This window comes from Python bivittatus, unplaced genomic scaffold (assembly GCF_059951505.1).
Source record: "Python bivittatus isolate LINGU-HERP-01145 unplaced genomic scaffold, Pbiv_v1 ctg000330_np1212, whole genome shotgun sequence".
In the NCBI taxonomy this organism is placed as follows: Eukaryota; Metazoa; Chordata; class Lepidosauria; order Squamata; family Pythonidae; genus Python; species Python bivittatus.
Window position 1 is genome coordinate 51,123,047 of NW_028277058.1, and position 26,711 is coordinate 51,149,757.

Here is a 26,711-nt window from a genome sequence, read left to right on the forward strand (position 1 = left end):
CACTGCTTTAAGTACATGACAGAGAGAGAGAAATAATTCTCCCTTCCCCACGTCCCAGACTGCCCCGTAAAGCATCGCACAGAAAACACCAGAAGGAAACCTGGCGTTTCTGCTTTGTGACGGGTGGAACCGCCGCTTTCCCTGCCAGCGCGGAGAACTAGGAGGAGGAGCCGTTTCCAGCGCAGTTAAGTTTCGCTTTCCACTTTGGCTGCCAAGCACCGCAGGAAAGCAAAACTCCGCGGCGGGGTGGGGAGGAAGCTTTGAAAAGGAACGCGGGCGGGCGGCCCGCCGGCTGTCCGCGAAGAAGGGGAGCCGAGACGATCTGGTAAGCAAGCCTTGCCCCAGCCTCTCCTCTTCCTCTCTCCTTTCCCGCTTGTTTTCCGTGCTCATCACCCAAGCCATACGCCCGGCATGGAATAAGGGCCGGCCGTTGGATTAACTCCTTTCCCCGAAGTTTTTGCAAGCCGGGGGAGGCGGGGTCGCGCGACGGGTATTGCTAAGCCCAAATCGAGCAGCGATGGGAAAGCAACTCGTGTGTAAGCCCCTGAGCTAACGGAGCGGACTAAGTCTGCACAGGAGGCTGAGCTGAACTGTGGTTCGGCCGGAAGGTTAATTGCGATGTAAGTAAGGACATTTATTGTTGAGCCACATAACATCGAGCCCACCATAAAATTCAATAAAATAGCAGTAGAATAGTAAGATTATAAAATGAAGTAATAAACAGGAGCCCCATGACTGCCAACAGTTAGAAACACCTCTGCAAGAAGATCGTGCAATTTTTCGATGTCCAAGCCCCTGAATTCACTGCCATCAATAATTTAGCCTTCATCTCGTGTAAATGGGGCAGTGGAGAACATAATGAACAATCTCTTCTGCTTGACTGACTCTACAAGGACAGAGACGTTGCTGGACAAGGAGTTTGCAAAATCTCCCTTGGAGTTACGCAGAGGGCGTGGTCCGCAGGCGAAGGATTTAGAAGCCCTTCTCAGTAATGGACTGGTCATTTGAACCAGGCACTGGGAGAAGCCTCTGTGTTTTTTATAGCTATGGTACCAAGATGACCATCTGGATGATTATGACATCTTTATTGGCATCCCTATCAGAAAACCTACCTTTAATATTGTATGTCCAAACCTGGTTGGAATTGCTCCTTGACACTTTCTACACTGGGGGCTGGGGAGAGGAAGGAAGGGGGCATATATTTTGTGGACCGATGCGCTTGCCCCAATGCACCCAGCCTGGTTAGTATTTTAATAAACACTGATTGCAAAGCGGACTAGGTTTCCATCCCTGTTTTATTCAGAAATGTCTCAGCATTCGTGTTTCTTCAGTGCTTATTCTCAAGTTAAATCAGAAAAAAGTTGGTAAAGGGCGTATTCCTGCTCCCCACCCTCTTTGTCCTGGGAGAAAAATCTTCCTGCATCTTTGTTTTGTGGAATTGCAAAGGAAATAGATTGCTTAAGTGACTTAATCCCGTTTTTTGCGGTTGCGTGCATGAACTGGACCTAACTAGACAGGCTCTGTTCACCCGACCTGGTGGGTTAAAAGGTGCTGGGCCAGTTGTGGCTTAGTGTGTTCAAAAGCCAGAGAACACGTATGATATCCTAACTATAAACTTTATTTAGTCCTACGATTCTGAACTTGGTAAGGAAATTTAAGACCTTTCCCCACTGCTGGTTTAAGGTACAAACCCGGATTAGGAACAAAACTCTACATAAAATGCTGTCTTCTTTGTCAACACCTTGCTGCTTGTATAGTGTCAGCTCTGTTCCAAATCACTGCAGAACGCTGTTGTTGTGGTCAGTGAATGCTGTTGTCATAGAATAAGAGATAACGTTGTAATCATACTTGTATTTGCTGCAGAAGTAATTGGAAGCTTCCTTTGATGAGGTTTCTCCTCTGCTTTTGCTGCCTTCAACTTTCAGTGCATGCCCAGCCAGGGAGGAAAACATCCACCAGTTTGGGGGAGGGGGAGGGAGTTTGCATCAGCAATCAGGAGGGATTCATTTTAGGATTTGGCATATCCCACAAAAAAGAAAGGCGTATCTTGCCACGATTGTGCAACTAGCTAGGTAGGTTCCTTAAAGCAGGAGAAATGAGAGGGCTTAGCTGCTGGACTTCTGCTGAGAAGTGAAAGTGATTGAAACTGACACATACGGGGAAACTGGCAAATTGGAACCCTCCCCTTATTTTTTGCATACCGATGCGAAGAGAAGCGTGGCCGAGACATCTGAAGGTGAAGATAGATTGCTGAATACTACTGAAGTGGAACAGTGCATGAAAAAGTCTCCTGTTCTTCCCCAAATAGAAAAAAACTGATCTGATGATTTCAGAATACCCTTTGAGAGAACGGCGCCCAAAGAACCTTTCCTCTTTCCCCAATAAAATGGTGGATCTCTGCTGCCTCCTGGCTCTGGTTGCAATTCTAGAGCAAAGTTGGGCAGCCAGGAGGACAGTCGGTAGAGAAAGAACTTGAAGCAGAGCATAGTCAGAGAGACCCCTGGGCCCGACCTCATCCCCGGGATAATGGGTTGCCAGCCGTTACAGATTTTACACGTTCTTTTCTTTTTTTAATATAAATGCTATTAAAAATGTTACAGAGAAAATAAAAGCTAATTTATAACACAAACTAATACAGAATAAAGTAAACAGAGAAAGAAAGAGAGAAAGGCGAAAGTGCAGAAAGCAAAGAGAAAGAAGAAACTTCTGAGTTCCTTTGCAGCAAGTACAAGTATGATTACAAAGTTATCTCTTACTGTGTGATTACAGAAAAAAAGCCCACTTTTTTCTATTATCTCTTTTTTTTTCCCCTAATCATCAAAACCACAAGTCATAAGTGCATTTTTTTCTGTTTTATGAAAAAAGTCTCTAAGGGTTTCCAGTCAGCTATAAATGTAGATATTGTTTTTTCTGGAATCAAAGAACAGATTTTACACATTTGGGAACTCTGCCGTGAGAGACGGTCAGTTTAAGGGGAAAAATATGACTTTAAAAGTGATACAAGCTGAGGCTGTTTCACTCAGACTGAGGTGGGAAACTTGGGGCCAGGGAGAAGATCGGCATTGCTGATAGTGTTATGATGAAGTACAAGTCAAGACGGGTAAAATAAACAGCAGACATTTTAAAAAGTAATAGGACAGATGGCAGCAGATCTTGGGGGATTCCCTTCAACTCAGCAGTTGAACTTGAATGGGAGGCCACCAGGAAATGCCAGGTGTGGGAGCTAGACTAGACAGTCGAGAAAGTCACTGGGAAAAAGTTGTGGTAAATAAGCTGCATTGTGCTGCAAAGAAAATAACATGAATACAGGTAACCCTCGCTTAACAACGGTAATTGGGACTGGAATTTCCATCACCAAGTGATGCTGTTGTAAAGCGCGATGTCACATGACTGCATCGCTTAGCAGTGGCAATCCCAGCAGTCCCCGTTGCTGTCGTTAAGTGAGGACCTCCTCGCAACTGCCTGCCAGCTTCCAACAAGCGAAGTCGATGTGGAAGCCAGCAGGGAGTCGCAAGCCCCTTGCAGCTGCAGCTCGCAAGCAGGTGGGTGGGTAAGTGGCTGCTGTGGCGTGGCGTGGCGTGGCGTGAACACAGCGGGGTGGACGGTGGCTGCTGCCGGGTGGGGGAAGGTGTGCTGGTGGCCGCCGCTGTGCAAGCACAGCCAGGTAGGTGGGCGTGTGCTACGGAGTGGGGGCGGGGGGGGCGCTGCGGGTGCACACACACACTACGAAACATGAGATCCCCTAGGATCCCTGAGATCTTGTACTCTGTAGCTGGGATCCTTGAGAGAAAAAGCTGTGGGGGTGGGAGTCACTTCCAACTTTCCCTGCTTTCCCCCTTGACTTTGCTTGTGGGAAGCTGGCAGGGAAGGTCACAAATGGTGATTACATGACCGCAGGATGCTGCAACTGTTGTAAGTGCAAGCCAGTTGCCAAGTGCCTGGATTGCAGTCACGTGACCATGGGGGTGCTGCAATGGCTGGAACTTCGAGACCAGTCATAAGTACCACTCATTCAGCGCCATCGTAAGTTTGAACAGTTGCTGAATGAGTGGTTGTTAACTGAGGACTACCTGTATGTCCTTGTAGTCACCAGAACTTAAGCTCGATTCAAAGGAGACTTCATTTTTAAAGGTATTTTAGGAAATAATGTCCCATTGTTCTTTTGATTATGCTAACCAAGAGACATTCTTAAGATTGTTCTCAAGCAGCGCAGATATAAATGTCAGTAGTCTGCTCTTTTTCTCTTTACTTACAATTCTTCTGATTTCCCTGGGATTGATATGTAGGATTAAGCTCTCTTTCTATAGGTAGCTCTGTTTAGATTCTGGCTTTGAAGCAAGGTATCTGCATGCATTTAGAAAGGAACCACAGTGGACGGTAAGGTCTCCATCTAGTGAGGACAATGGTTTTCGGAAAGGAGACGCTAAAAATGTTTTGTGATAGGTGTGCCATCTGTGGATGCTGGTTAATGCAATTGAGAATGCAGAAATGATTTTTCCATTAGCAACACTGTGTGGAAAAGCCACGTATGGCTCCGAATAGGGCAGAGGTATTAACTCCAGATGCTGTTTGTCTCTTTGATTTGTTCCTCTCTGCACGATGAGGGACAACAAACCAGGAAGAAATGGGCGTTCGATTTAACACTGGTAGCCTCTTGCTTTTTGTCCCCATTTTATAGCTTTTGTGTGGCCACGGATGTTCCACAATGCCAGAGGAAGGCATGATGCAGAAAATGGCTGCCTGCCGTGTTTCTTTCGGTACCGAGAGGCCAAGGGCTGTGTGGTTGTTCCAGCTACACTTGAAATAGGAACATTAACCTGACTATGAAAATTTTTGGTCTTTCAGCAGGGCCGGTGGGAGAGGGACAGGGCTGTCCGTAGGGTGTGGTCAAAAAAGTCCAGATGTTCGTGACGATGGTGTGACGGAAGCTCTGCCCATATTTATGCACATCACTTGTTTGACACACATCATAAACAGGTGGAGCTTTGTACCATCATGTGCCACCTTGACTATTTTTACCCTACCTTGCTGATGCCCCTCGAGAAGAGAAAGAAAACGGCTCTTCCCTCCTTTCTTTTAACCCCCTCCGTATGTGGATCTTTTATATAGGAATCGCTTTTTCGTGAGATGGGCGGTCTCGAAATTTGAAATATAAATAAATCAATAAATAGTAAACTGGCATTTTGGCTTCAGTTAAAAGAAGGGATTGTGTGGCTGCTCCTTTCTCATCATGTCTGCTTTGATTTTAGATTCCTTTTGGAGACTGGAAGATTGTTGTGTCACCTTTACGCTTGTTGTTTATTGGGCAAACTGTGGCATGGCACAGCCAGTGCCTCGCCTCTTTTTGCTGGAGAACCCTGTTCTTCCCGGCCTCTTCACACCCTGGCTTAAATCATTTCCTTCTTCCTGGCCTCAAGCATCTTTCCTGGTTTGGATTAGAGAACCTCTGATGATCTTCATCTCCTTCCCTTGCCTTCTTTCTTAGATCTTTCTCTTGCCTTTCTTTCAGGAACACAAAATGGCATACATAGAGCACACTTTTCCCCCAAACAACAACCTTGTGAGGTAGACTGGGCTGAGAAAGACTGTCCCCCAATCACTTCTAGAACCTGTGGGTCCCCAGGGCCGGTCTGACACCTCTTAACAACTGCACCACACGGCCCTTGTGATTTCCCTGTAATTTGAACAGTATTTAGTTCATTTATATTTATCTATTACATTTAATTTATTGTAATTAATTAATTTGTGTGGTAAATGTGACCTGGGCATTGCCTATGAATTAGAATCAGGCTGTTGGCATCTCTTCTTTTCAGAAAAAAAAAATCAGTCATCTGGGGAAAGTTGTAGAAGAAGAGCAGTGGGTGGGGAAGACCTCATGCTCCCATCCCACTCTGGTTTTCCCATGCAAATTGTTCAGGGAACGTTGTAGCTGAAAATCCGCCAAATACCTGGTCTTGACTGCTATTAATTGGGTCAGCCATCATTTGCTTACACTACTTTATTGAAGAAGCCAGAGTTGGGGGTACCGTAACTAGCTTATTGTGTATTTTCTGCACAGCAACATTGATGGGTCAGAAATCTGGACATCCAGAGGAAAACAGATATCTCAGACTGGACGATTATCAGACTTTGACATGGGAGAGGAAAGAAGAAAGCAAGAAGGATTTGGAAAGGGTTAGCAAGCAGCTCGAAGAAATCTTGGGAATGGCAGACTTAAGAAACGGTACGTTCGTTGCCTCTGATTTGTGCTTTATGTATTTATTTATTTGACCTATTTGTACACTGCCGGCGTCAGAAAGAACTCTTGGCAGCCTGCGTAGCAAAATACATTGTAAAACAAGCCCCATACTGAAAGAAAAACCAACAAAGCTACCAGAATGGGGAGAAAATAAAAGAAGGCAAGGCGACTCAAATGCTGGGTCTGCAAAACTGGTGTTACGTGCGCCTGAAAGCACGCAGTGGCTGAATTTGGAACCAACTGCAGCTTTGGGATAGTCTTCAAGGGCAGCCCCAAGTAGAGCGTGTTACAGTAGTCTGGATTCAGGTGATCGGGGCAGTTATTATTGCCAGTTTCTATTGTCTGTTACCCTTTTCCTCTGTTGTTGCCCATTATTACTTTAACTCCTTATGTAAGGAAGCCCATACATAATTTTTCATTTAATCATTCGTGATAAACCCTATCATGATAGAGTTTTAGTATGATACCAGCTTTTATTATTGCATCATCATTTTGTAAGCTGCTGACTTCCTTTAGACAGAGACAATGTATAAAAGTTGCTCAATCAACTGATCCGTTTATTTGGTCACCAACCAGAAATGTGTATAGTTGTGTTAAAGATGATGAAGCGCAAAGCACAATTAGAAGGAAAAAAGAGATTGCTAAACAAACAGCAATAGCAAAGAGATCAAATATTAGCTAAAATATAATGTAACTGCAGATAATAAAATACTAAAAAGAAACAAAATAAAAGCTAATATTGCAAATTACTACTGTGTAGTAATTATATCCTTATATTGGGATATAAAATCCTTGAATTCTAAAATGCCCAGCTGCTAAAAGTACTAAAATACTAGTTAACTATATTAATAAAATACTGAAATATTAAAATACGTCCAAGTATATGACTCAGTGAACTTTATATTTTATTTATTTACATCTATTTATTTATTTATGTATTTATTATTGTATTATTTTTACATGGAATTTCATATGATCACTAGAAGATGCAGTAAATGGAAGATGGAAAATATCTAGGTTCAGATTACAGTTTTTTGGGGTTCTTTCATACAGCAGCATGACATCTGACGAGTTGCTGGGCAAAAATGTGGTGCTTGGCACAAAATTTGGGGTGCCTTGTTTGCAGGTAGGTAATTTACATAGGAGTCATCAGGAGGAATACCTCTTGAGTTTTTCTGAATTAGAGGAGCTGCTGTTATGCTACAGATATCCTTATACAGTGGTACCTCTACTTACGAACGCCCCTACTTACGAATTTTTCGAGATACGACCAGTTCTGGCCCCAAAAATTTACCTCTACTTATGAACTCGCCTCGACTTACGAACCGGATCCGCGGCCATTTTCCGCCCGTTCCACGTGGTCCGCGGCCATTTTCCGCCCGTGCCACGTGGTCTGTGGCCATTTTTCCGCCCGTGCCACATGGTCTGCGGCCATTTTCCGCCTGTTCCACGTGGTCCGCAGCCATTTTTCCGCCCGTTCCACGTGGTCGCGGCCGGTTTTCTGCCCTGCCACGTGGTCCGCGGCCATTTTCTGCCCGTTCCACGTGATCCGCGGCCATTTTTCTGCCCATTCCACGTGGTCTGTGGCCATTTTTCCGCCCTGCCACATGGTCAGCGGCCGTTTTTCCGCCCCTGCCGCGTGGTCCGCAGACGCCGGAATGGATTAACGGTAATTACATTGAACCTTATGGGAAAATTTACTTCGACTTGCGACCAACTTGACTTGCGATCAGAGTCATGGAACGGATTAAGTTCGTAAGTAGAGGTACCACTGTACTGGGATATAATATCAAATATGCAATCCTAAAAAAATACATTTTTAAAAGATGCAGTATTAAAACAACAACAGTCAGGCAGTGTCCCTATTTTTCTGCACGGTCAGTCTTTTACAAAATTTTTGTATCTGAGAATTTCTGAAGGGAGGATATAAACGTTCTGGGGTACTCTGAAGAATGATTTAGGCAAAGAGAGTTGATATATGTCAAACACACACGCATCTTAAATCTTTGATGGTTGCTTCTTCAAGGGCAGGGTTGAGGCCCTGTTTTGGCGATGTGCTGGAGATCCTACTCTCAAAGGTGGTTCAAGGGGATAGGACAAAAACAGCATTTGAATTAATTCACGGTCTCGTTTCCAGGTGCGGTTGGCTTATACAACATTGGGTTGAGCTGCTGCGTCAACTCATTGCTTCAAAGCTTCTTAATGAACAGATACTTCACTATGATACTCCGGAGGTGAGTGAGGCTTGGAGAGTGCAGTTAATCAGCCTCAACTGAAAGGGGGCTCCTCTTCCAACACCTGGAATCATATAGCACACTTAAATGACGTTGTCATAACAGGTGCGGCACCTGGAAGACCATGGATAATCTTGGAAAAGCTAAGCAAGAGTGGGCCTGGTTAGTGTTTGGATGAGAGACTTCCCCTAGATTAGACCGAGAATGTAATGGTTTGTGGGAATGACCTTGGGAGACAGGAGGGAGAGCCACAGACTGGACAACCGGCGTGTAAAAGGTATCTCAGCCCACGGAAGGAGGGAGAGTGTGAGAAACATTTCAGAAGGGACGCTCCCCAGTTTTCCAGAAAGTAAAAGGAAAGGAAGGGAAAAACTCATTCAAGATTGCAAGATTCTGTTAACATAACCTTACAATAAAGATAGAGCTAGTATTTCTGGTTGTGCTTCTTGTCTGGACTACCTTGCAGGGCTAACGGGGAAGTTGAAACAGACATCCCTGAAAAAGGTGATAGTAAACTTATTAACATATTTTTGCCAAGGAAACAACATGCTCAAGTCCAAGTGGCTATGAGGAGTTAAGTTCCATTCAAGGGAAACCTTGAGGGAATCATGCAACAATGTTTACAGACAGATGAGAACCGGGAAATACCTATTCTTATCTCTTCTCTAACAATTTCTCGGTGAGCTTTTAGGCAAGCCACCTCTCTCAACCTCAGCCTCCCCATCTGCAGAATGGAAAAATTGGTACTAATTTACAGGGAATAGAATGTTTTGGACATTTCCTATTTAACTTATGGCTAAGTATTATGATTAATTGAAACCATGAATGTGTTGTTGCTCCTTTAAACCAAGTGTGCAAGAGCAGTACATTAATATTTAATAAAATATTTATGATTTAAACAAATATTATTTTATTTTATAAAAATAATAAAGTTTTAAATTTATATTTTTAAGTTTTAAAGCTGTGTTTAAATCCTTGGCGTCCTCTCTCTTCTTTACAGTATTGGCAAAACCGTAATATCTGTATAATACCTTAAATATGTCAGGCTTTTATTTCTTTTTTAGGTTTTTGTTGGGACTTGGCCTTAAAGTATGAGCCCAGTTTTTCCTGACTATGGAAGACAATCATATTTTGATTCTTTTCACTGCAGGATCAAAATACCATTTGGAGCAGCAGAACAGAAGGTCCATGTCCCTTACCAAATGCTTCTGCTGTTGGAACAGATGCAGCGGGCCAAGGGAAACTCTGTGTACCCTTGTAATCTTCTCTCCTGCCTTTCCCATCATGGTATCACATGTAAGGAAGATATGGAGCCTCTGGGGTATCATTTGGATGGCATAGCGTTTAGGGATTTATTGGAAAACACATGGTGTTAACTGGTGAAGGCAAAACGTCATTGGTCTTACAGTCAAAAACGGTTTAAAAACATGTAGGGAATTGGAAGCTGGAAGAATATAGTAATGGAAGTAGACGAGAGTATTAGAATTTGGAAAGCTAATGTAGGATTCCTTGTGCTAAATATGGCTGTCGTCTTTTTTGTTCTAGTGTTTGTTCTCCGCGATGCTTCAGAACTCTATTGCAAACTCTGGAACCTAATTAAAGACCAAATCACAAACACCGACCTGGTAAAATCCTAATTTTATAAAGAGAAAATACTTTTGTCGCTATGGTTTTATATAGGCATGATGAACTAATTGATTGTAGCCCCCTTTAAGTAAAGCTCAGTTGCTAGGCTTTTCACTTTCACTTTTCCCAACCTGGTGCCCACCGGAATTGTTGGCTGATGGCAGAATTGATGGTTACCCTGATCAAGGACCTGAAGTCAAAGCAGGTGGTTCCACTTTCTCTTCTGAGAAAGAACAGTAACCTGCCAGAGGCCCTGTCAGAGAGCTGCATATCATTTATTAAAGTAAATCAGCTTAGTTACCATTTTTTTAATCTAGTTACTGATCCATTCATTTTACAACATTTCTGTATGCCCAGCTCATATGATATGAGTGGTTTACAGTGATACAATTAGAAATACAGAAATCCATAACACCAAGTTGAAACTCAGTAGTAAATATAAATAACAATAACATGGTGGCCCATCCATAAAATTCAACAAAAATAATTAAAAATATCATCCACCGGGGGCCTGATTATATAATAATATGAATTTTATCTTGTAATAAGTAGCTGGGAAATAGAATTCTTTAATAGGTTGCCTCATGGACAGAAAAGATAACATCTGGCCTCCCTCTGTTCCTGTCTTCTGTGATGGTTGTCTAGGCATCCAATGAGAGAGATGCTGTTAGTGTAACATGTAGTTTGGCTCTGAGTTTTAAATGGAAGCTTGAATGGAAAACAGCACTAAGGAGATGTGGAATCCTGCTTCCTTTACTAATGTACTGGAAGCCTAAAGATGGCTCTTTCCCAAACATATAATCATTTAATCATAGCTGTTTTTCCCCTTCTGCTCTCTGTTGAATGTAGCAGTGACCTCTGTTGGATATGATTTACTTTGGCCAAGCTGGGGGAGGGAATTATGGGAGCTTCAGTTCTAGCTGTCTGGATACCAGTACGTTGAACATGGCAGCGCATTGCAGTAGATGGCCTCACAATAATGGGAACCAGATAGAATCCATCTGTCAAATTGTGCAATTTGTGCAATACAGCCTTCTCCAAGCTGCTGCCCTCTAGATAAACCTTCTAGACCTTCTGTGTACATGGCAGAAAGAGATTCTTGGATTTGCAGCTTCAGCATGTGGTTGGTATCAAATTAGGAAAGGCTGATACGGAATTACATTTGCTATTGAAGCAATGAAATTGTTCCCTTTTGGGTTCTTCCCACCTCCCCATCCCTTGAAGGTTGAAAAACTGACTCTTCTATATACCATCCATCTGCATCAGCTCCTAGTGTGTCAGAAGTGTTTCAGTGAAACAAAGATAGACAGTAACCAGCTAATGCTTCATCTTCCAATGCTGGATTTTGATTCTCATCCGATTAGGACCCTGGTAAGTTCATTTGGGCATTTTTGAAGGACAAGAAAGTGCAACCAAGTTACTCTGAGGTGGAGACAGGAACCCGTTGAGCAGTGGGCACATCTACTATTTGAAGAACTCATAAAGTGGCTGTTGTGGGACGGAGGTGCATTCATTTAAGTTCTAGAGAATGAGCATTTTGTGATGATTTTTAAAATTTTTATTAGCATATTTTAATTAGTTAATTAATATTTATCTATTTTAATTAATGTTTATTCTATTTTTACTGTAAACCACCCAGACTCACTCCACAGTGAAATGGGCAGTGACAAATTTGAAATATAAATACATTAACAATTTTAAAAAATTGCTTGCTTAATCTTACAGATCCCTTCAATCACAGATGAGTCATCAGTGGCAATAAAGCAAACAAAACAGATAAAGTAAATAATCATAATGAAGTCCAAAACAAAAAATAATAACAACAACTTTCACATTCATCACATCAATATTTTTGGTAACAATCTCCTACTGTAGGAAGGGACCAGTCATTCTGTCAATCTCAGAAACCTTAAGTCCTTGAAGTAGGCAGGTCTTGGCAATTTTGCTTGGTGCCAATCCAGTTGACTGAATCACTGGGGTGTTCTTCACTGTTTCCTTCAGCACTCCCTCCAACAAATGCTGTCTGTGATTTCATCCTTGTAAATAAAGATGAAGCTCACTTTACAACCTGGTAATGGGACAAGAGGCCTGTTGGATACTGAAAGAGAATGGTTGTGGGCACCTTGGTCTCATTAGGGATCATGTTGCCAACCCCTACACCTGGGGCTGAAGTAAATGCGGAGGAAGAATACAGTATGTTAGGTTTTGTAAATTAGGGGGAAAAGATGTGTATCAAAGTATTTATGATCTAGAGACAGTGAATAGGAAGCAAAGCTTTCTTTCTTTTCATAGGATCAGAATAAGGGTCATCTAGCGATGCAGTTGGTGGAAGATTGAAGACAGTGTAAAGGAAGTAGACGGCTGCTAGTGGGATCTCTTTCATAATCCTAATTCCAAATTAGGAAGTGTGAAACTTGACAGTGTGGAAACATTTTCCCCAGCTCATCCAGGAATGGTCCAGCAGTTTTCTTGATCTTCCAAACTGGAAACACTTTGTTGAGTTCCAATTCACATATTTGTGGATTTGAAAATGCACATGAAGTATAACAGTAGATGAACGATAGGTGCTTCATAAAGCTGATTCATTACCTTGGGTAGGCAATAAAGGGGCATTTTCAGAGGCATTACCCTTTCACATTGCCATTGGTGATTGGGAATGATGGAAGCTATAGTCCAACTCTTCTGGAGAATTGCAGGTTGGGAAATGCAGCTTTGTGGCTTCAATTTAAGTGGAAAGTGTTAAATATGGGATGCATTGGAAGGAACTTATCTCTGTTCTTGATTTCTACAATCTATTACTTCTCTTTTCCTAGGAAAATTCACTCCGCTGCTTTTTCAGACCAGAGGAATTAACTAAAGCAAATATGTGTCACTGTGAGCAGTGTGACAAGAAAACAACACATCTGCAGGTAATGCTGTGTTTTGGGTGGGGTAGGAAGGGTTATTTTTTGCAATTTCATGCTCTTTATATTTAAGGGTTAAATTATTTGTCTAAGATAATAATATTATGTCTCTTTACGCCTGGAAAAATTCCACAAGGCAGCTCCATGGTTCTTGTCAAACACCCTGGAGGAAGTCTTGCTTAATATTAAGACCCAGATTTTTGGCCATCCTGGTTGATAATTTTGGAAATTAAAGTCCAATTGGAGAAGTCCCCTCTTTGTATCTTCTTTATGTTGGCTGCAATGTACCATTTTTTGCTTTCAGTGTTGGGATGTGCTTGTTTTGCAGGGGACGAAAATAATGTATTTGCCACAAACGTTGACGTTGCACCTCATGCGCTTCTGTTCCAAAGAAGGCAGCAGAACTAAGAAAATCAGACATAGTTTGGACTTCCCACAAACACTAGATTTCAGCCAGATCCTGACACCGGAACAGTATCATCCAGATGCCAAAAAGAAGGTAGGATGTTTCCTCTGGCATTAAGGCTACTTTAATTCAGGGTGAACAGTTGAAATCTGAGGGGTAAATCCAGTCCTTGAACCCCAACTCATGGTTCTTAAAACCCCCTCCAAACATAGATGCCCAAAATTGGTGTTCCAGACCAGGAGGAGGAAACAGCCTTTTTCCCATGGATTTCCCCCAATCAAGGCTGTCAGTCCGAACAGAACTTCCTGACACCCTCTAATCCAGTGTTTCTCTAACTTGGCAACTTGAAGATGTGTGGACTTCAACTCCCAGAATTCCCCAGCCAGCAGGGGAATTCAGGCTGGCTGGGGAATTCTGAGAGTTGAAGTCCACACATCTTCAAGCTTCCAAGGTTGAGAAACACTGCTCTAATCTGTTCAGCTGGAGAATTCTTACTCCTTATACCCTGGATGTTTTCCTTCAGCCCAGCTCTAGGAAAATATAAATGAAGGTGCTTTGGATCCCCCTGCCCCAAACCCTGAAATGCAGACCTTAACAAGTCCTGTGCCAGTCCTACAGTACAAAAGTAAAGGTATAACTGTGCAGCCTTGCATGCTGGGAAGGTTTGAATAAGAAATGTTCACATGGAGTCAGATCTCTCTCTCTGAAAGAGATGTATTGGAAAAAGAGAAAATGAGAAGTTAACAATCACACACTTCAAATAAAATAACCCAATCAGCCTAACTAAATTGGTTAGCTGTTTTCTCCTTGAATAAGCCTTAAGTGTCGGACCTGTTTCCTCTAGAAGCTAGACTGGCCCTATCTGTGATGGCCTTCTGGAAGATTTTAAAGAACAAGTTCTCTTCCAGAGGGCCTTTGTGGAATGACTGTTCCCCATCTTTACTTAAATCTTTCTTATTTATTATCAGATATTGTATTGCTGGTTATTCTTGTATTATTTTTATTTACTGTGGACATTTTATGTTAATATGAAAGCTGCTTTGAATCTTGAAGATTCAGTGGCATACAAATTAGATAGATAGATGGATAAGAGATATAAACATTCTTTTTAAAAAAATCTAATACTCAGTTTTGTAGAATATAAAGGATAAATGAATATGAGCCTTGGGATGGGGTGGGGTGGGGTGGAATGGAGAGGCTGACCGGCTTTACCCAATTATGAAAATCTTCATGGTTGACATTCTGCATCTAGTCAGCAAATCAGAAATTATTGAGGGAATAAACCCACCTCCTTAATGACTCTTGGTGGAATTATAAAGGTAGTTTGATTGTCACCAGTATTGCCTTTGTATAAATGGTTATATGAGTCTGGCTTCTTGGAGAGACAAAAGCTGAATTCTGTGGATTCAGATGCTTAACATGAGATGAGTTTATGAAATGCTTTTGAGGGCCTCGTTGTGCCAGCTCTTTCCACCTGGAAGAAGAAGGAAAAATGGTTTCCGAGAAGCATGCCCAAGACTGAAGGGGAGGGGGCATGCCAGCACCATCCTGAAATGACCAGTAGACATCAGGCTGTGATACCCTGTGTGAATCATCTGACTTCACCACTAATAGAAGAGTTGGCAAAGTGCATCAGATGTTATCCACCTTGAACCTGCCATGGCTTATTTGGGAAACACCACTTTAAAGCCAGAAAAGATAAGGATGAGGTGAAGGAAACATCATGCACCCAGCACAACATATCTGGAGCATGGTTAGATGCAGGTGAAGAAAGTTCCTTTTTTTCCCCCAACTTGCCTTGGCTGAAATCAGCTGAAAATTCCCAAGTCATCTGCTCTACTTTTGCATGAGGAGCCCTCCCCCTGCTCTCCCCCCTAAAATCAACAGTTGCCTTGTCGATAAATGCCCTAGTCCTTGCTCCGTGAAAAGTAAGCCTGCAAAGAACAGGACTTGTTAGGGGAAAGAGTTGAAAAAAAGGAGCTCAAGTTGTGGGCAGTTGCCCTTTGACAGTAGGAGGTCCAGGAGAGATGTTGCGATAATAGTCATTCCTTGTTAAAAGAAGGAAGTTTTGCATCTGGTTTGTACTTCTTTAAAGTATTGCTGTGTACTTCTTTCTAGAGTGATGGACTGTATGATCTCTTTGCGGTTGTTGCACACTCAGGACCAGCTGATTTTGGTCATTATTGTGCCTACATCTGGAGTCTCTCTGAACACAAGTGGTATTGCTTCAACGATTCCAGTGTTTGTGAGGTGAGGAAGCCAGACCTTGAGATAGTCTTACAGAATCACGATCATTTCCAATATTGCTAGATGCATTTTGACTTGAATCTGGGATTTCTGCAGAGGTAGGAGGAAGAGAGGGGGATAAAAAATGTCAAGATGGCAACTGAAATTAGAAGGCTAGGAAGTTCAGCAAATCAGGGGCAGGAAACATGGCTGACTAGATGGTGTTGGACTCTGAACTCCCAATAACCACATCCAGTTCAGTAAGGGGTGATGGGAATGACAGTCCAATGTCACGTGAAAGGCAGTGATTCTCCATTTTGGAAACAGATTATAGTTTTAAATGGGTGATCTGCACATACTGACTGGTTTTATGCAAATGCTAAGCCACGGTTTGTTTAATCATGTTTAACAGAAAAAGCAGAGCATATTTCTATTTCTAACCCATAAACCCATAAATATTTCAGCCTTGCAATATCTATATCTGTTCTTAGCTAAAGCCAAGCAACCCATATTATGACTTAAAATCTGCCTAAGAGTTGTTATTAAAAAGGATTATATTGAGATATTTACAGTACAAAAATGTAATCTGTTAGTGAATACTTGTGCTATAAAGATGGGACACAGCAGTTACAAATGGTGCATTTTTCACAGAAGGTTACTTGTTGCACTAAGTTGGCTTGTGCCTTAACATGAGGTGCAATATATCCAGTATTTTATGGCAGTAAACCACAATCTGAAACCTTTTTTCCTGGTTGATGTTATGTCTGCCCAACCCATCCACAGAGATTCAAGGCAAGAGCAACTAAACAAGGAATGAAACTGAAACAGAAATTGGGCAAGATTGCCCAGAGTATTTTGTTCATCTACAAGATAGATTGATTTGTTTCTGGGTGGTTTGACAAACTAATTAAAATAAACCATGGCTTGGCATTCAATAGGTGAGACAGGGTTTTTGAATAATACCCTTGAATGTGGACCCTTATGCTTTATATTCTGCAGGTATCCTGGGATGATGTCAAATGTACTTATGGGAGAGCATCTCTCTGTTGGTAAGGAAGAATGCTGGGTTTTTATTCTAATCCAGCTGGAAGGCTTGGTGGTGAGGATGGAGGTAGTAGTACAGAGGAGGAGGAGGAGACCTTAGAATATGGCTGGCTGTGTGGAGGATAAAATTAGACTAGTACATTTTGTTTGGGATGAACTGGCCTAGGGTAGATACAGGATACAGCTCAACAATCACACTGAACTGCTAGTGGTGCAGTGACTGAGATGCTGACTAGGACTTGGGAGACCATGGTTTAAGTCCACCATCTGCCATTCAAGTTCACTAGGTGAATTTGGACTTGTCATTATTTCTCAACCCAGCCTCCTTCACAGGGTGATTTTTAATGGAGAAAAAACGGAGGAAGAAGTGCCAGATATGCTGCCTTGAATTCCTAAAGGAAAGGCAGACTAAAATTAAAATAACCAGCAATTGTGGTTAGTGTTAGGGTAAACAGTAGATAGGGTTTAGTATGTTGTGCAAATGTTATCAATTTGGGTTGGTTTAACAAACCTCAATACAGTTTGTAAATTCAGTCTTTGATTGTGCATTTTTATTAGCCATAAAATAATAATGTGGCATTGTGCCCTCTGTGGTTGGCTCCTGGTTCCTCCCAGGAACAGCCTGGAAGGTGTGGCTTTCAACTGCTCTCAGTGGTTTGGCAGGGTTAAGTAGGTTGTCCTCCAAAGGATACATTCTACTTCCAACCACAGCAAACCTGTTTGGATGACATATTTAATCATTGCCAAACTATGAATAAAACTGTACTTGCTAAGTTTCTCCCTACTTCCTAGGAGGCTTCGTATGGATGGTTTCAGGGCAATGGAGTGTAGCCTTGATAGACGGTCTTGTTGTGGAGAATTAAGCCAAAAAGCATGGTGAAGCTGTTTCACTGTTTCTTCCTTAACATATTCAATTCTGCTTAGAAAAAAAAAAAAGATGGGAGAAATGGTATTGAAAAGGTAGTGTTGAAAAATGGAAGACAAAACTGCTTGAAGCCCTGTAAAATTCAATAACTGATGCAGGGTGGTAGCAAGATCAAAGCTTCATCTCAAAGTATCCATTACAGACGGCTTGAAATCTCTGGTCTTGAGCCAAGTTTGTATTCACAAGATTGCTGTGCAGGTCCTGGCTTTTAGGAATTCTGGGACTGTAGTCTCAATGCCTTTGGAGGTCCTCAGGTTAGAGAAAGTTACCTTGTGATGTGAAATATGCATGCCAATAAATACATGATGGCAATCTTGCTATGGCTCCTTGTTTCTGCTGGACTTCTGCTCATGGCTTTTCCATTGTAGAAACCACCTTTATTTATCCCCCCTTCTGTTTTTTTGTGGACTACTAAAAGCTGCAGTTAGGTGGAAAGGTGAATGCTTTATGTGCCAAATGTTCTTGGATCAGCTATCCCATCCCCACATAACTTGGGGAAAAAAAGGTTCTGGCAGTTGTGTAAGCCAAGGAGAGGTTATGCATTATCTTCAGATGCTCTGTACTACAGTTCTTATAAGCTCCCACCAGAATGGCAGATTACTACTTACTTACTTACTTACTTACTTACTTATTTATTTATTTATTTATTTATTTATTTATTTATGGTGCCTTCAAATCAGTGATGACTCCTGGCGACTGCCTGGGCAAGTCCCTGCAGTTTTACTGACAAGATTTTGGAAGTGGTTGGTCGCTTTGCCCGCTTCCTAGGGCTGAAAGACAATGACTGGTCCAAGGCTACCCAGCTGGCTTTGTGCCTAAGACAGGACTAAAACTCCCAGTCTCCTGGTTTCTAGCCTGGTATCTTAACCGCTACACCAAACTGGCTCTCTTTTACTACTACTCTCTTTTACTACTGATCATGAGAGTGGAAATCCCAAATATTTGGAGGACACCAAGTTGTTTGTCCCAGTTAGCAGCAAGTTAAATTGATTGAATTCCAGACAAAACAACTTCTTATGATTCTACATACTCCCCTGGAAGTTGTTTGGAGAACTAACTGCTGCCTGACTGTTGTGCTATGTGTTGATTGCTTTCCCATCATTAATTTCCTCCTCTCCTTCCTGCAGGGGTGAAACTGCTTACCTCTTGATTTACATGAGAAGGAATGGCAGGTCATTCTGAATGGAGATGAAGATCCACAATAACTGGGGAAAGCTCCTGTTCACACGTTCCAAATAAATGTAGAATCTAGCAGTGTCTATCAGCATCAGTGAATGAGAATGCACGTGAGAAATGTGCTTTTCAAAAGGAGAATTAGGAATGTAGTTGGTACTTTGAGTCTCCACCCCTGAAAATGAGTCGTAAGCAAAAGAATGAATTTCTTTCCAACAAGCTCTGGAAATCTGCCCCTAACTGCTTCTTGGAGGGGTTGTCGAGAGTGACCGCAATTTAGCCTAGAAGTAAAATTAGTCTGCACAACAGTAATATGTATTAGTGTGCCTGATGGAAATGAAATTATATACCTGAAATGGCATTGTCTGAGTGACCTGAGTAATTCCTTTTCTTTAAAGGGGACATGATTTTATACTTTCTCTTCTCTACAAAGTGACATAGGAATTGTAAGATGCTGCTTGTTTTAAAAAAAGATTCTACATCTGGTTATATTCTTCCTTTCTCTCCCTTGCTTCACATCTTTTCCATAAAATGAATTTATTTTAATAAATAAATTATAAATAAACAAATAAATTATAAATAAATAAATAAATTATAAATAAATAAATTATAAATAAATAAATATAAATAAAATGTCCATAAAATTTATTGGATGACAACTGATTATTAAAGTAGACTGTTCATCCCACCATTCCTGAAATACTAACAGTTGAGTCTGACTTGTCAGCCTTACCAGACAGACCAGACAAGAAACATGACCAGATGAGCTAATTCAACTTTATTGTAAGTCTGCCTTAACAGAATCTTGCAAGTCTGAAAGTACAGATCTCCTGCTATCTCCTTTACAGCCTGGGAAGCTAGGGAGGGTCCCTTCTGAGCCTCTTGCCATGCCCATTATCCAGCTGTGGACTATGCTCTCTCTTATCTGACCATTCCCTAGGCAGCATCTCTTCATCCTGTCTCCCAAGGCCTTTCCCACATACCATTATGGATTTGATGGCACATAATTATCCTGCCATTTCACCCCTCTGATATACGTAAGTGCTGGCTCTTGGTTGTCCCTGGCAAAACAAGGGGAAAGGGAAAGAGAAAGGAACAAGACAGACTGGCTACAATGTAAAATAGAAGAATACTTGGAGTGTATATTTTGTAGACCAAAGAGTTTGCAATCTGCTGTACATTTGAATGTCAGTCATAGTATGAGGTCTTCTCTGTTCATGTGATGACTCCAGCCCTTTAATTTATGGAGGATGATGCAATTTTATTATAGCCACCCATATGCCAGAAATTCCTTGGAATGGGCAAGTGAGTGAAATGACCGAGGTATGTTCTCTTTTGAAAATGAATGGTTACTTGAACTACCTTCTCAGGTTTCCTTGGGTGTTTTCATACGACTGACAGATGAGTAATGTAGTGTAAAAGATAACTATTGGGCTAGAAAGTTGGATATCTGCAAGCTAGTGATTGCATAATTATCAAATTCTGACTAAAAAGGCTGCTTTCTACAACATATTTATTTTGCTTTATTTCAATTTGTGTGAAAAATGTAGGAATGCTAAATATAAACCAACTGTTACTTATGAATAATCAGTATCATCAGCCAGTCTATATAAGGCATTGCTACATCTATGAATAATATTACATTTTAATTAATTATGTTTTCTTGCTTGAAAATCATTTATGTCATGAAGCAGTTGAGTAGTTGCCATATTAGTTCACTTCCTTAAAGTGTCGTCTTAGGAAAGTGTGTCAGTTCTTGTGTCTGGCAAGACTTTTAATGGGACCAGTCAAAATGTCATGAAATAGTAACATGCCTTTGGTTCTCCAGAACTCTTCATTAGACTGTGTGTACGGCTTTCCAGCTAATATAACAAGAATAGAAGTTAATACGGAATCCAAACTCTAATTGGCTTTTTAATAACATTGTTTGCATATTCTCTGTATTATAATAAATACAGAGAACAGATAGAAGTTGTAGTTCTGTCTCAGCTGGAGGCTTTGTTTTTGTGATCATGGCCAATCTTCAAGAAAAAACGCAACAGCTTTCAAACAAGAGCTTCAGGGTACCCTTTCCATTTCATATAAGCTTATGAAAAATGTATATCTGGAGTAGATCAATAGATTTGAGGAAAAATTCAGCTAATAAATTATTTTGGGCATGCAACTGTTAAGAACAGGACCTCTGCTACAGCAAAGAAAACCAGTACTGGGAGTGATTTCTAGTCTGTACTTTATCTGTACTATAGCGTCTACTTTAATAAGTGCTTTCTTGAGGTTAGCAGAAAGATGGTTAAGAAAAAAATCTCTGATGGAGCAGATCTAATAAAATGCAATTGAGGATTGTAGCAGATCACAGATCAGTTTTAATTCAATTATGGAATATTATGGTATGCCTGGACTAGACACATACCTGTATAACAACAGAAATGTCTACTGTAAATAGGACAAAGTTTTTCATGTTTTAGGGAAAAGAAGATGCAGAAATCAATAAAACATGTATCTTAAGAAACATTTGGATATTATTGAAAGCTATTATTTTTCCTTTGTGCTCAGCTATGGATAAGGATTAAGGTTAGTAACCAGACAGGTACACGTTCTTCAGTTCTCCAGAACAGGAGGGGGCATCTTGGCTTCCAATTTATGTTCATCTCCCCATACGTGATTGGCAGCAAGATGATAGGTTTTCAATAGCATGACTGGACCACTTCCTCACAAATGAGCCCCACCTCTTTGCCTCTGATATATTTGCATCGCTTGTCCCAAAAGATCTCTGTTTAAATGTGTTTTGGATTATCCCAATTTCTTACCTAAAATGTCTCAAAATAATAGTGGCTAACACCTGCTGAATGAATAGAGAAGTCTTGTGAAGATTGGGGTTGGCCAAAGCAATCTCCATAGTATCTTCTAACTCACTGGAACCAGTTAAGAACACCTGGTTTACAGACAACCCATAGTTAAGAACAGCCTATTGTAGCAAAATTCAAGTTAAATACACAATGGTTTGAGTTCATTACACAATGCTATTTATACAGTATTATACAATACTGTTCCAACTTTCATACAAAGTCAACTTAAGGACAGACCTTGGGAACAGAACTCGTTCTTAAACTGGGGACTACTTGTATTGCTGAAGGGCTACTTTGTTAGCTGGTCCCTAAGGAAGAGAGGAGAAAGTGATAACTTGAATAGATTCCTTCTCCCAATTGTGCCAATCCAGATTGGTGCTTTGATCCCATTTTAATTACCACGGCAGCTACTTTTTAATTCTTATTTCAGTCATAACTATTAGTCCTTCAAATGACCTGGCTCAAATTATCATACTCTGGGCACATTATGTGAAGACCTAGCTCTCTGGAGAAGTCTATAATGCTGGGAAAGGTGGAAGGAAAGAGAAGAGGACAACCAGCAGCAAAGTGGATGGACTCAATTGCAGTGATGATAGGTGCACCTTTGGAAGATTTCAGAAAGGAATTGAACTTGAATTAAAGGACGCTTTCCATTTTTAATTCAAGGCAAGTGCAAAAAACCCCAGAACATGGAGGTGATCATTCTGTTTATTCCACAAAAGAACCATTTGTTCTAGAGAAATGCACAGTTCTAATGGAATGAATATATATACACTTTCTCTCAGAACATGATTATTTTAACTACTCTGGTTTCTCTTTGGTTTAATTTAATTTATTGGAGTTGTAAGGCTGCCCAATTCAAAATAACACTGCAGCATACAATATGAAAACCATTAAAAAACAGCAATTAAGATGATGATGACCCAGAAAAATCAATGTACCTCCACATCGGCAAAAGCAGGAGGGTAGGAGCGGTGGCAGAGATGGCATGCTCCCTGTGCCCCATCAGATGGTGTTTTAATGATGGGACCTTGAGCATGCCAACTCTGACAGATTGAACAGGACAGGCAGACACTAAAGGAGATAGATGGATCCTCAAGTAGCCAGGCCCCATGCCATGGAGGATTTTAAAGGGGATTGAGTGATTACTTTACTGATCACTAGAACTATGCAGCAAGTAGAAACACTACAAAATATGTTAGCTCCAGGGGCAGTGATACGGTTACATTTTAAGGCATTGTCTGGCAGCTTATCAGAATGAGTTCCTAAATTGTTTCACACAAACATACACTCCTGATATTATTCCCAGTGTTGTTGAATGTTGTGAGTGAGTACCTTCTCAGTTGCTGTTCCCCTCCTTTTGTACCACTCCCAATCCTTTGATCATTGCCATCTGCCAAAATAAGCTGATTTTACTCTAATGCAGGTGAAGAAAAGCACCAGATGCAGTGTATTCTGCTGGTCTGGACCTGTTCAAAAGATAGGTGTTAATCTGTGTTAATCTGGAGATCACGCCGGTGTCTTTGACAGGTCTGAACCAACAGAAGATGAGCCAGCTCTTTAAGTTTTGATATCTGAGTCAATACCTATTAATCTTACCTGCAATTCTTGATTGGAAATATAGATTCATGAGGGAGCAGAGGGACCCTGCTTCTTTGGGGAGTTGTGGCCCAGTTTTCCAGCAGTTTCCTCCTGTTTCCTTTTGTGGAGGCTAATATAAATTGTATTAAACGTTTTAAAGGCAACATAAAAACTAACACAAACTAATACAGGATAAAGAAAATGAAGAAAAAGAGGAGGAAGAAAAGAACAAAAATAAAAGTGAAGAAAGAAAAGATAAAAAGAAATAGAAGCTTCCAATTTCCTTTGCAGCAAATATAAGTAAATTACAAAGTTGTCTCTTACTCTATGATTACAAAACAGCTCACTTTTTTCTATTTCTAATCATCAAAACCACAAGTCATAAGTGCATTTTTTTTCTGTTTCATGCAAAAAGTCTATAAGGGATTTCTAGTGAGCCACAAACAGAGGCATTGTTTTTTCTTTAATCAAGGAAGTCAATTTAGTCATCTCTGCAACTCCCATCATCTTCACCAACCATTCCTCTATTGTGGGTAATATTTAACTTTTCCACTTTTGAGCATATAATGATCTCACTGTAGTTGTCATGTATAAAAACAAAGTTCCGTGGCTTTTTTCTAGCTGTCTGTCCATTAATCCCAAAAGAAAAGCCTCTGGTTTCAACTGTACGTTCGTTTTTAAAATCTTCTGAATTAATGTATTTATTTGTGTCCAGAATTTTTTGGCTTTTTTTACATGTCCGCCATATATGATAAAATGTCCCTTCATGTTGTTCACATTTCCAGCAAAGATTCAAAGTACCTTTATACATTCTGGACAATTTCTCTGGTAACAAATACCGATGATAAATCATTTTATAAAAATTCTCTTTAAGGCTAGACATAATGTAAATTTCAATCCTTTCCTTTTGGGGGGGTTTCTTTTGATGAAAGATAACATGGTCCAATTGTCTATCCTACACTCAAAGGTTGGAACCACAGATTACACCAAAACAAGCCATCATTTGTTGTTTGTTAAGTTTTGGCATATCATGTTGTGGGAATCCAGACACTTGAGGCTGATTCCATGAAGCATAATTAAGCAGGCTGTGTTTTGTTGCAATGTGTGAACCAGATGTGGCTCATGTGAGGTGTTTTGCTTCTTCTTTCACCATAGCTTTAATGTTTTCCACCTTCACATGATACAATATACTGTTACTATTTAGAGTGTTGGATAATAACTAAATTAATGTTTTTATTCAGCCATGAAATTCATTAGATGAATTTGGACAAATTATTATGTCTCCGCCTGTTGTGATGATAAAACCAGGGAGAAATGTATATGTTGCCCCATGCTCTGACAGGAAAGTGATCTCTAATTCAGCAGATTTTGAGCTAACTTTAAGGAGGTATCTTTAATGCTACATTGTCAACTTATGAACCAATGGCCACCAAGAGGAACATCTTTAACTGGTAAAAAGTTAAGGAAAATTAGTAGATTATAATAATGCAATATTAAGAAAATATTAAGAAAACTGGCCTGAAGTTCCTAATCTGCTCTGTCTTCCAACCCACTTTCTTCATCTTTCTTCACCTGCATTGGAGTAAAAAAGATTTCAAGACCTTTTCAAAGACAAATTAGCTGACTAGCTTAGAAGACAGTCATCTGCTTCCTTAACCAAATTCTCCCAGCAAAACAACTTCTTAGTGTTATTCCTTGTCAGGGCTTCAGTACCTGTGATTCATCTATAAATGAACGCTACATCTTCTGTTGTGATGTTAACCATATTTGAAATTTAAAACCTGGACACTGGATCAAGAACGTTCTTCTCCAGGTAAATATCAGCCCAGCTTTGTCATCTCCATTAAGAGCAAGGCTACTGCAATAGATCTTGCCTCTTCTTAAGTTAAATTCCCTCGCTCTGTTGAGTCCATGGGCAGTTTGGCAAACAGCATGAATGATCCCACTAGCCTGGAGAGAAGTGCGTGACATGCTATGTATTCCTGCCATTCATCTTTGTGTCCTTGGGTGATAGCCGAGGGCCAGTAGGGGGCTGGAGAATTCCTGGAGGGGTTTAGCTGTTGAGATGTGGTGTGGAGTTTGCTGGTGTTTTTGTAGACTGAAACAGAATCTTGGACCCTGGACATTAGTACCTGGCAAGCTGCAGCTGCTGTATGAGGCTGTGGAATTTGGGTTTGTATATGCTGGGAGAACCAAGGTGGAACCGAGCACTAGAGTTTCTTACTTGAGGACAAGTAAAAACATCTCCATTTTACAACCCCAAGTTTCTAGAATGATACATGCTTCTAATTCTTCCATATCTTTGCTTTTGGGTTTGCTTTGCTCCTCTCTAGTTACATCTCGTTAAACTTTTTTTGGCCCTCATGAAACTTCTGTTCCATGCTTTGTTTCATATATTTTATTGGGAAAAAGATTTGTTTAGATCAATACCATCTGTGAACTCCCTACATCAAGATTTATCACTATCTTTAATACATAATCCTGTCAGATAACATCTAAACATATCAAGTGGAAATATTCCCTCTAAATCTTTTTTCTTCTATTTTGATGTTTTATCAGTCTGCCTAGGAATCTGTTTCTAGATTCACATACCATTGCAATATGGTTTGTGACTTAGCATGTTATGTGCACCCAGACATTGTATTATAAGTTGTCATTTTTGGCTTGACATGTATGTGAATCCAACTGACCACATTTCATTAAACAAATCATGGCTTGGTGTGCTCTATGAGCTCAGACAATATTATATAATTGAATGTACAGACACACCAACAGCAAAGCTGATTAATACTTACCTAATCCTTACAGAAGAGCTTTACTACCATGAATTTATATTCAGGGAATGCAGAAAGAGACTAGGGTTACAGGATCTCAGTAGGACACATTATTTTATTATATATGTCCTTCTCAAACTGGTACCCTCCAGATATGTTGGGCTAACTCTGGAAACCTGCTTATTAGAGGATTATGGAATATGGAATTTAACACAGCTGAAAAACATCAGATTTGGGAGATCTGAGGTGAAGATATACTGAGCCGCAACTTGCACAACCCATAGTCATATTAGTCAATGGTGAGGAATTCTAGAGGGCAATATTAATCAGATCTGGAGGGATACAAGTTTCCTTGTTTATGTTCATGTAATGGCCAACTGGCAAAGTATACAGGCCAAAGCTAACTTTACAAGTTCTGGGTTCTCCAACTCTGCTGTGTCACCACTTGTTTTATTTTAGATGAGAAGGTGCTCAGGCTGAGATTAATTTCTACCTTTCCCTTTTAAAATACAATTTGAAATGAGGGTTAGTAGTGGAAAAAGCATTCAAGTTTGGGAGAAAAGTTCATACCAAGAAAATAGTTTGCTGAAGCAGGAAGAGAACATTCTCAGTTAGCTGCTGAGTTTGCTTCATCTTGGCCAAAAAACACCAAATAGCCCATTGGTGGAGTTTGACTGAAAGGGTGCCCAGGTATATTAGATATCTCTGCTTCTCTTCCTGCTGCTGCGAAGTAGA

At 40.7% G+C, this 26,711-nt stretch overlaps 1 protein-coding gene across 2 annotated transcripts; it reads left to right on the plus strand.

Moving 5' to 3' along the window:
* The first annotated feature begins 172 nt into the window (after positions 1 to 172).
* On the plus strand, positions 173 to 21,301 carry USP18 (ubiquitin specific peptidase 18). 2 transcript variants are annotated; one of them, XM_007429166.4, is made up of 11 exons: positions 173 to 325; positions 6,059 to 6,223; positions 8,376 to 8,472; positions 9,623 to 9,768; positions 10,018 to 10,097; positions 11,323 to 11,469; positions 12,912 to 13,007; positions 13,330 to 13,500; positions 15,526 to 15,657; positions 16,633 to 16,682; positions 18,730 to 21,300. In XM_007429166.4, exons 2-11 carry the CDS (start codon positions 6,067 to 6,069, stop codon positions 18,782 to 18,784), a joined length of 1,131 nt encoding a protein of 376 aa, XP_007429228.1. In that variant the 5' UTR covers positions 173 to 325; positions 6,059 to 6,066; the 3' UTR covers positions 18,785 to 21,300. The 2 variants fall into 2 exon arrangements, with proteins under 2 accessions (XP_007429228.1, XP_025023023.1); XM_025167255.2 differs by lacking the exon at positions 11,323 to 11,469 and having other exon boundaries at positions 18,730 to 21,301.
* Positions 21,302 to 26,711: the final 5,410 nt, after the last annotated feature.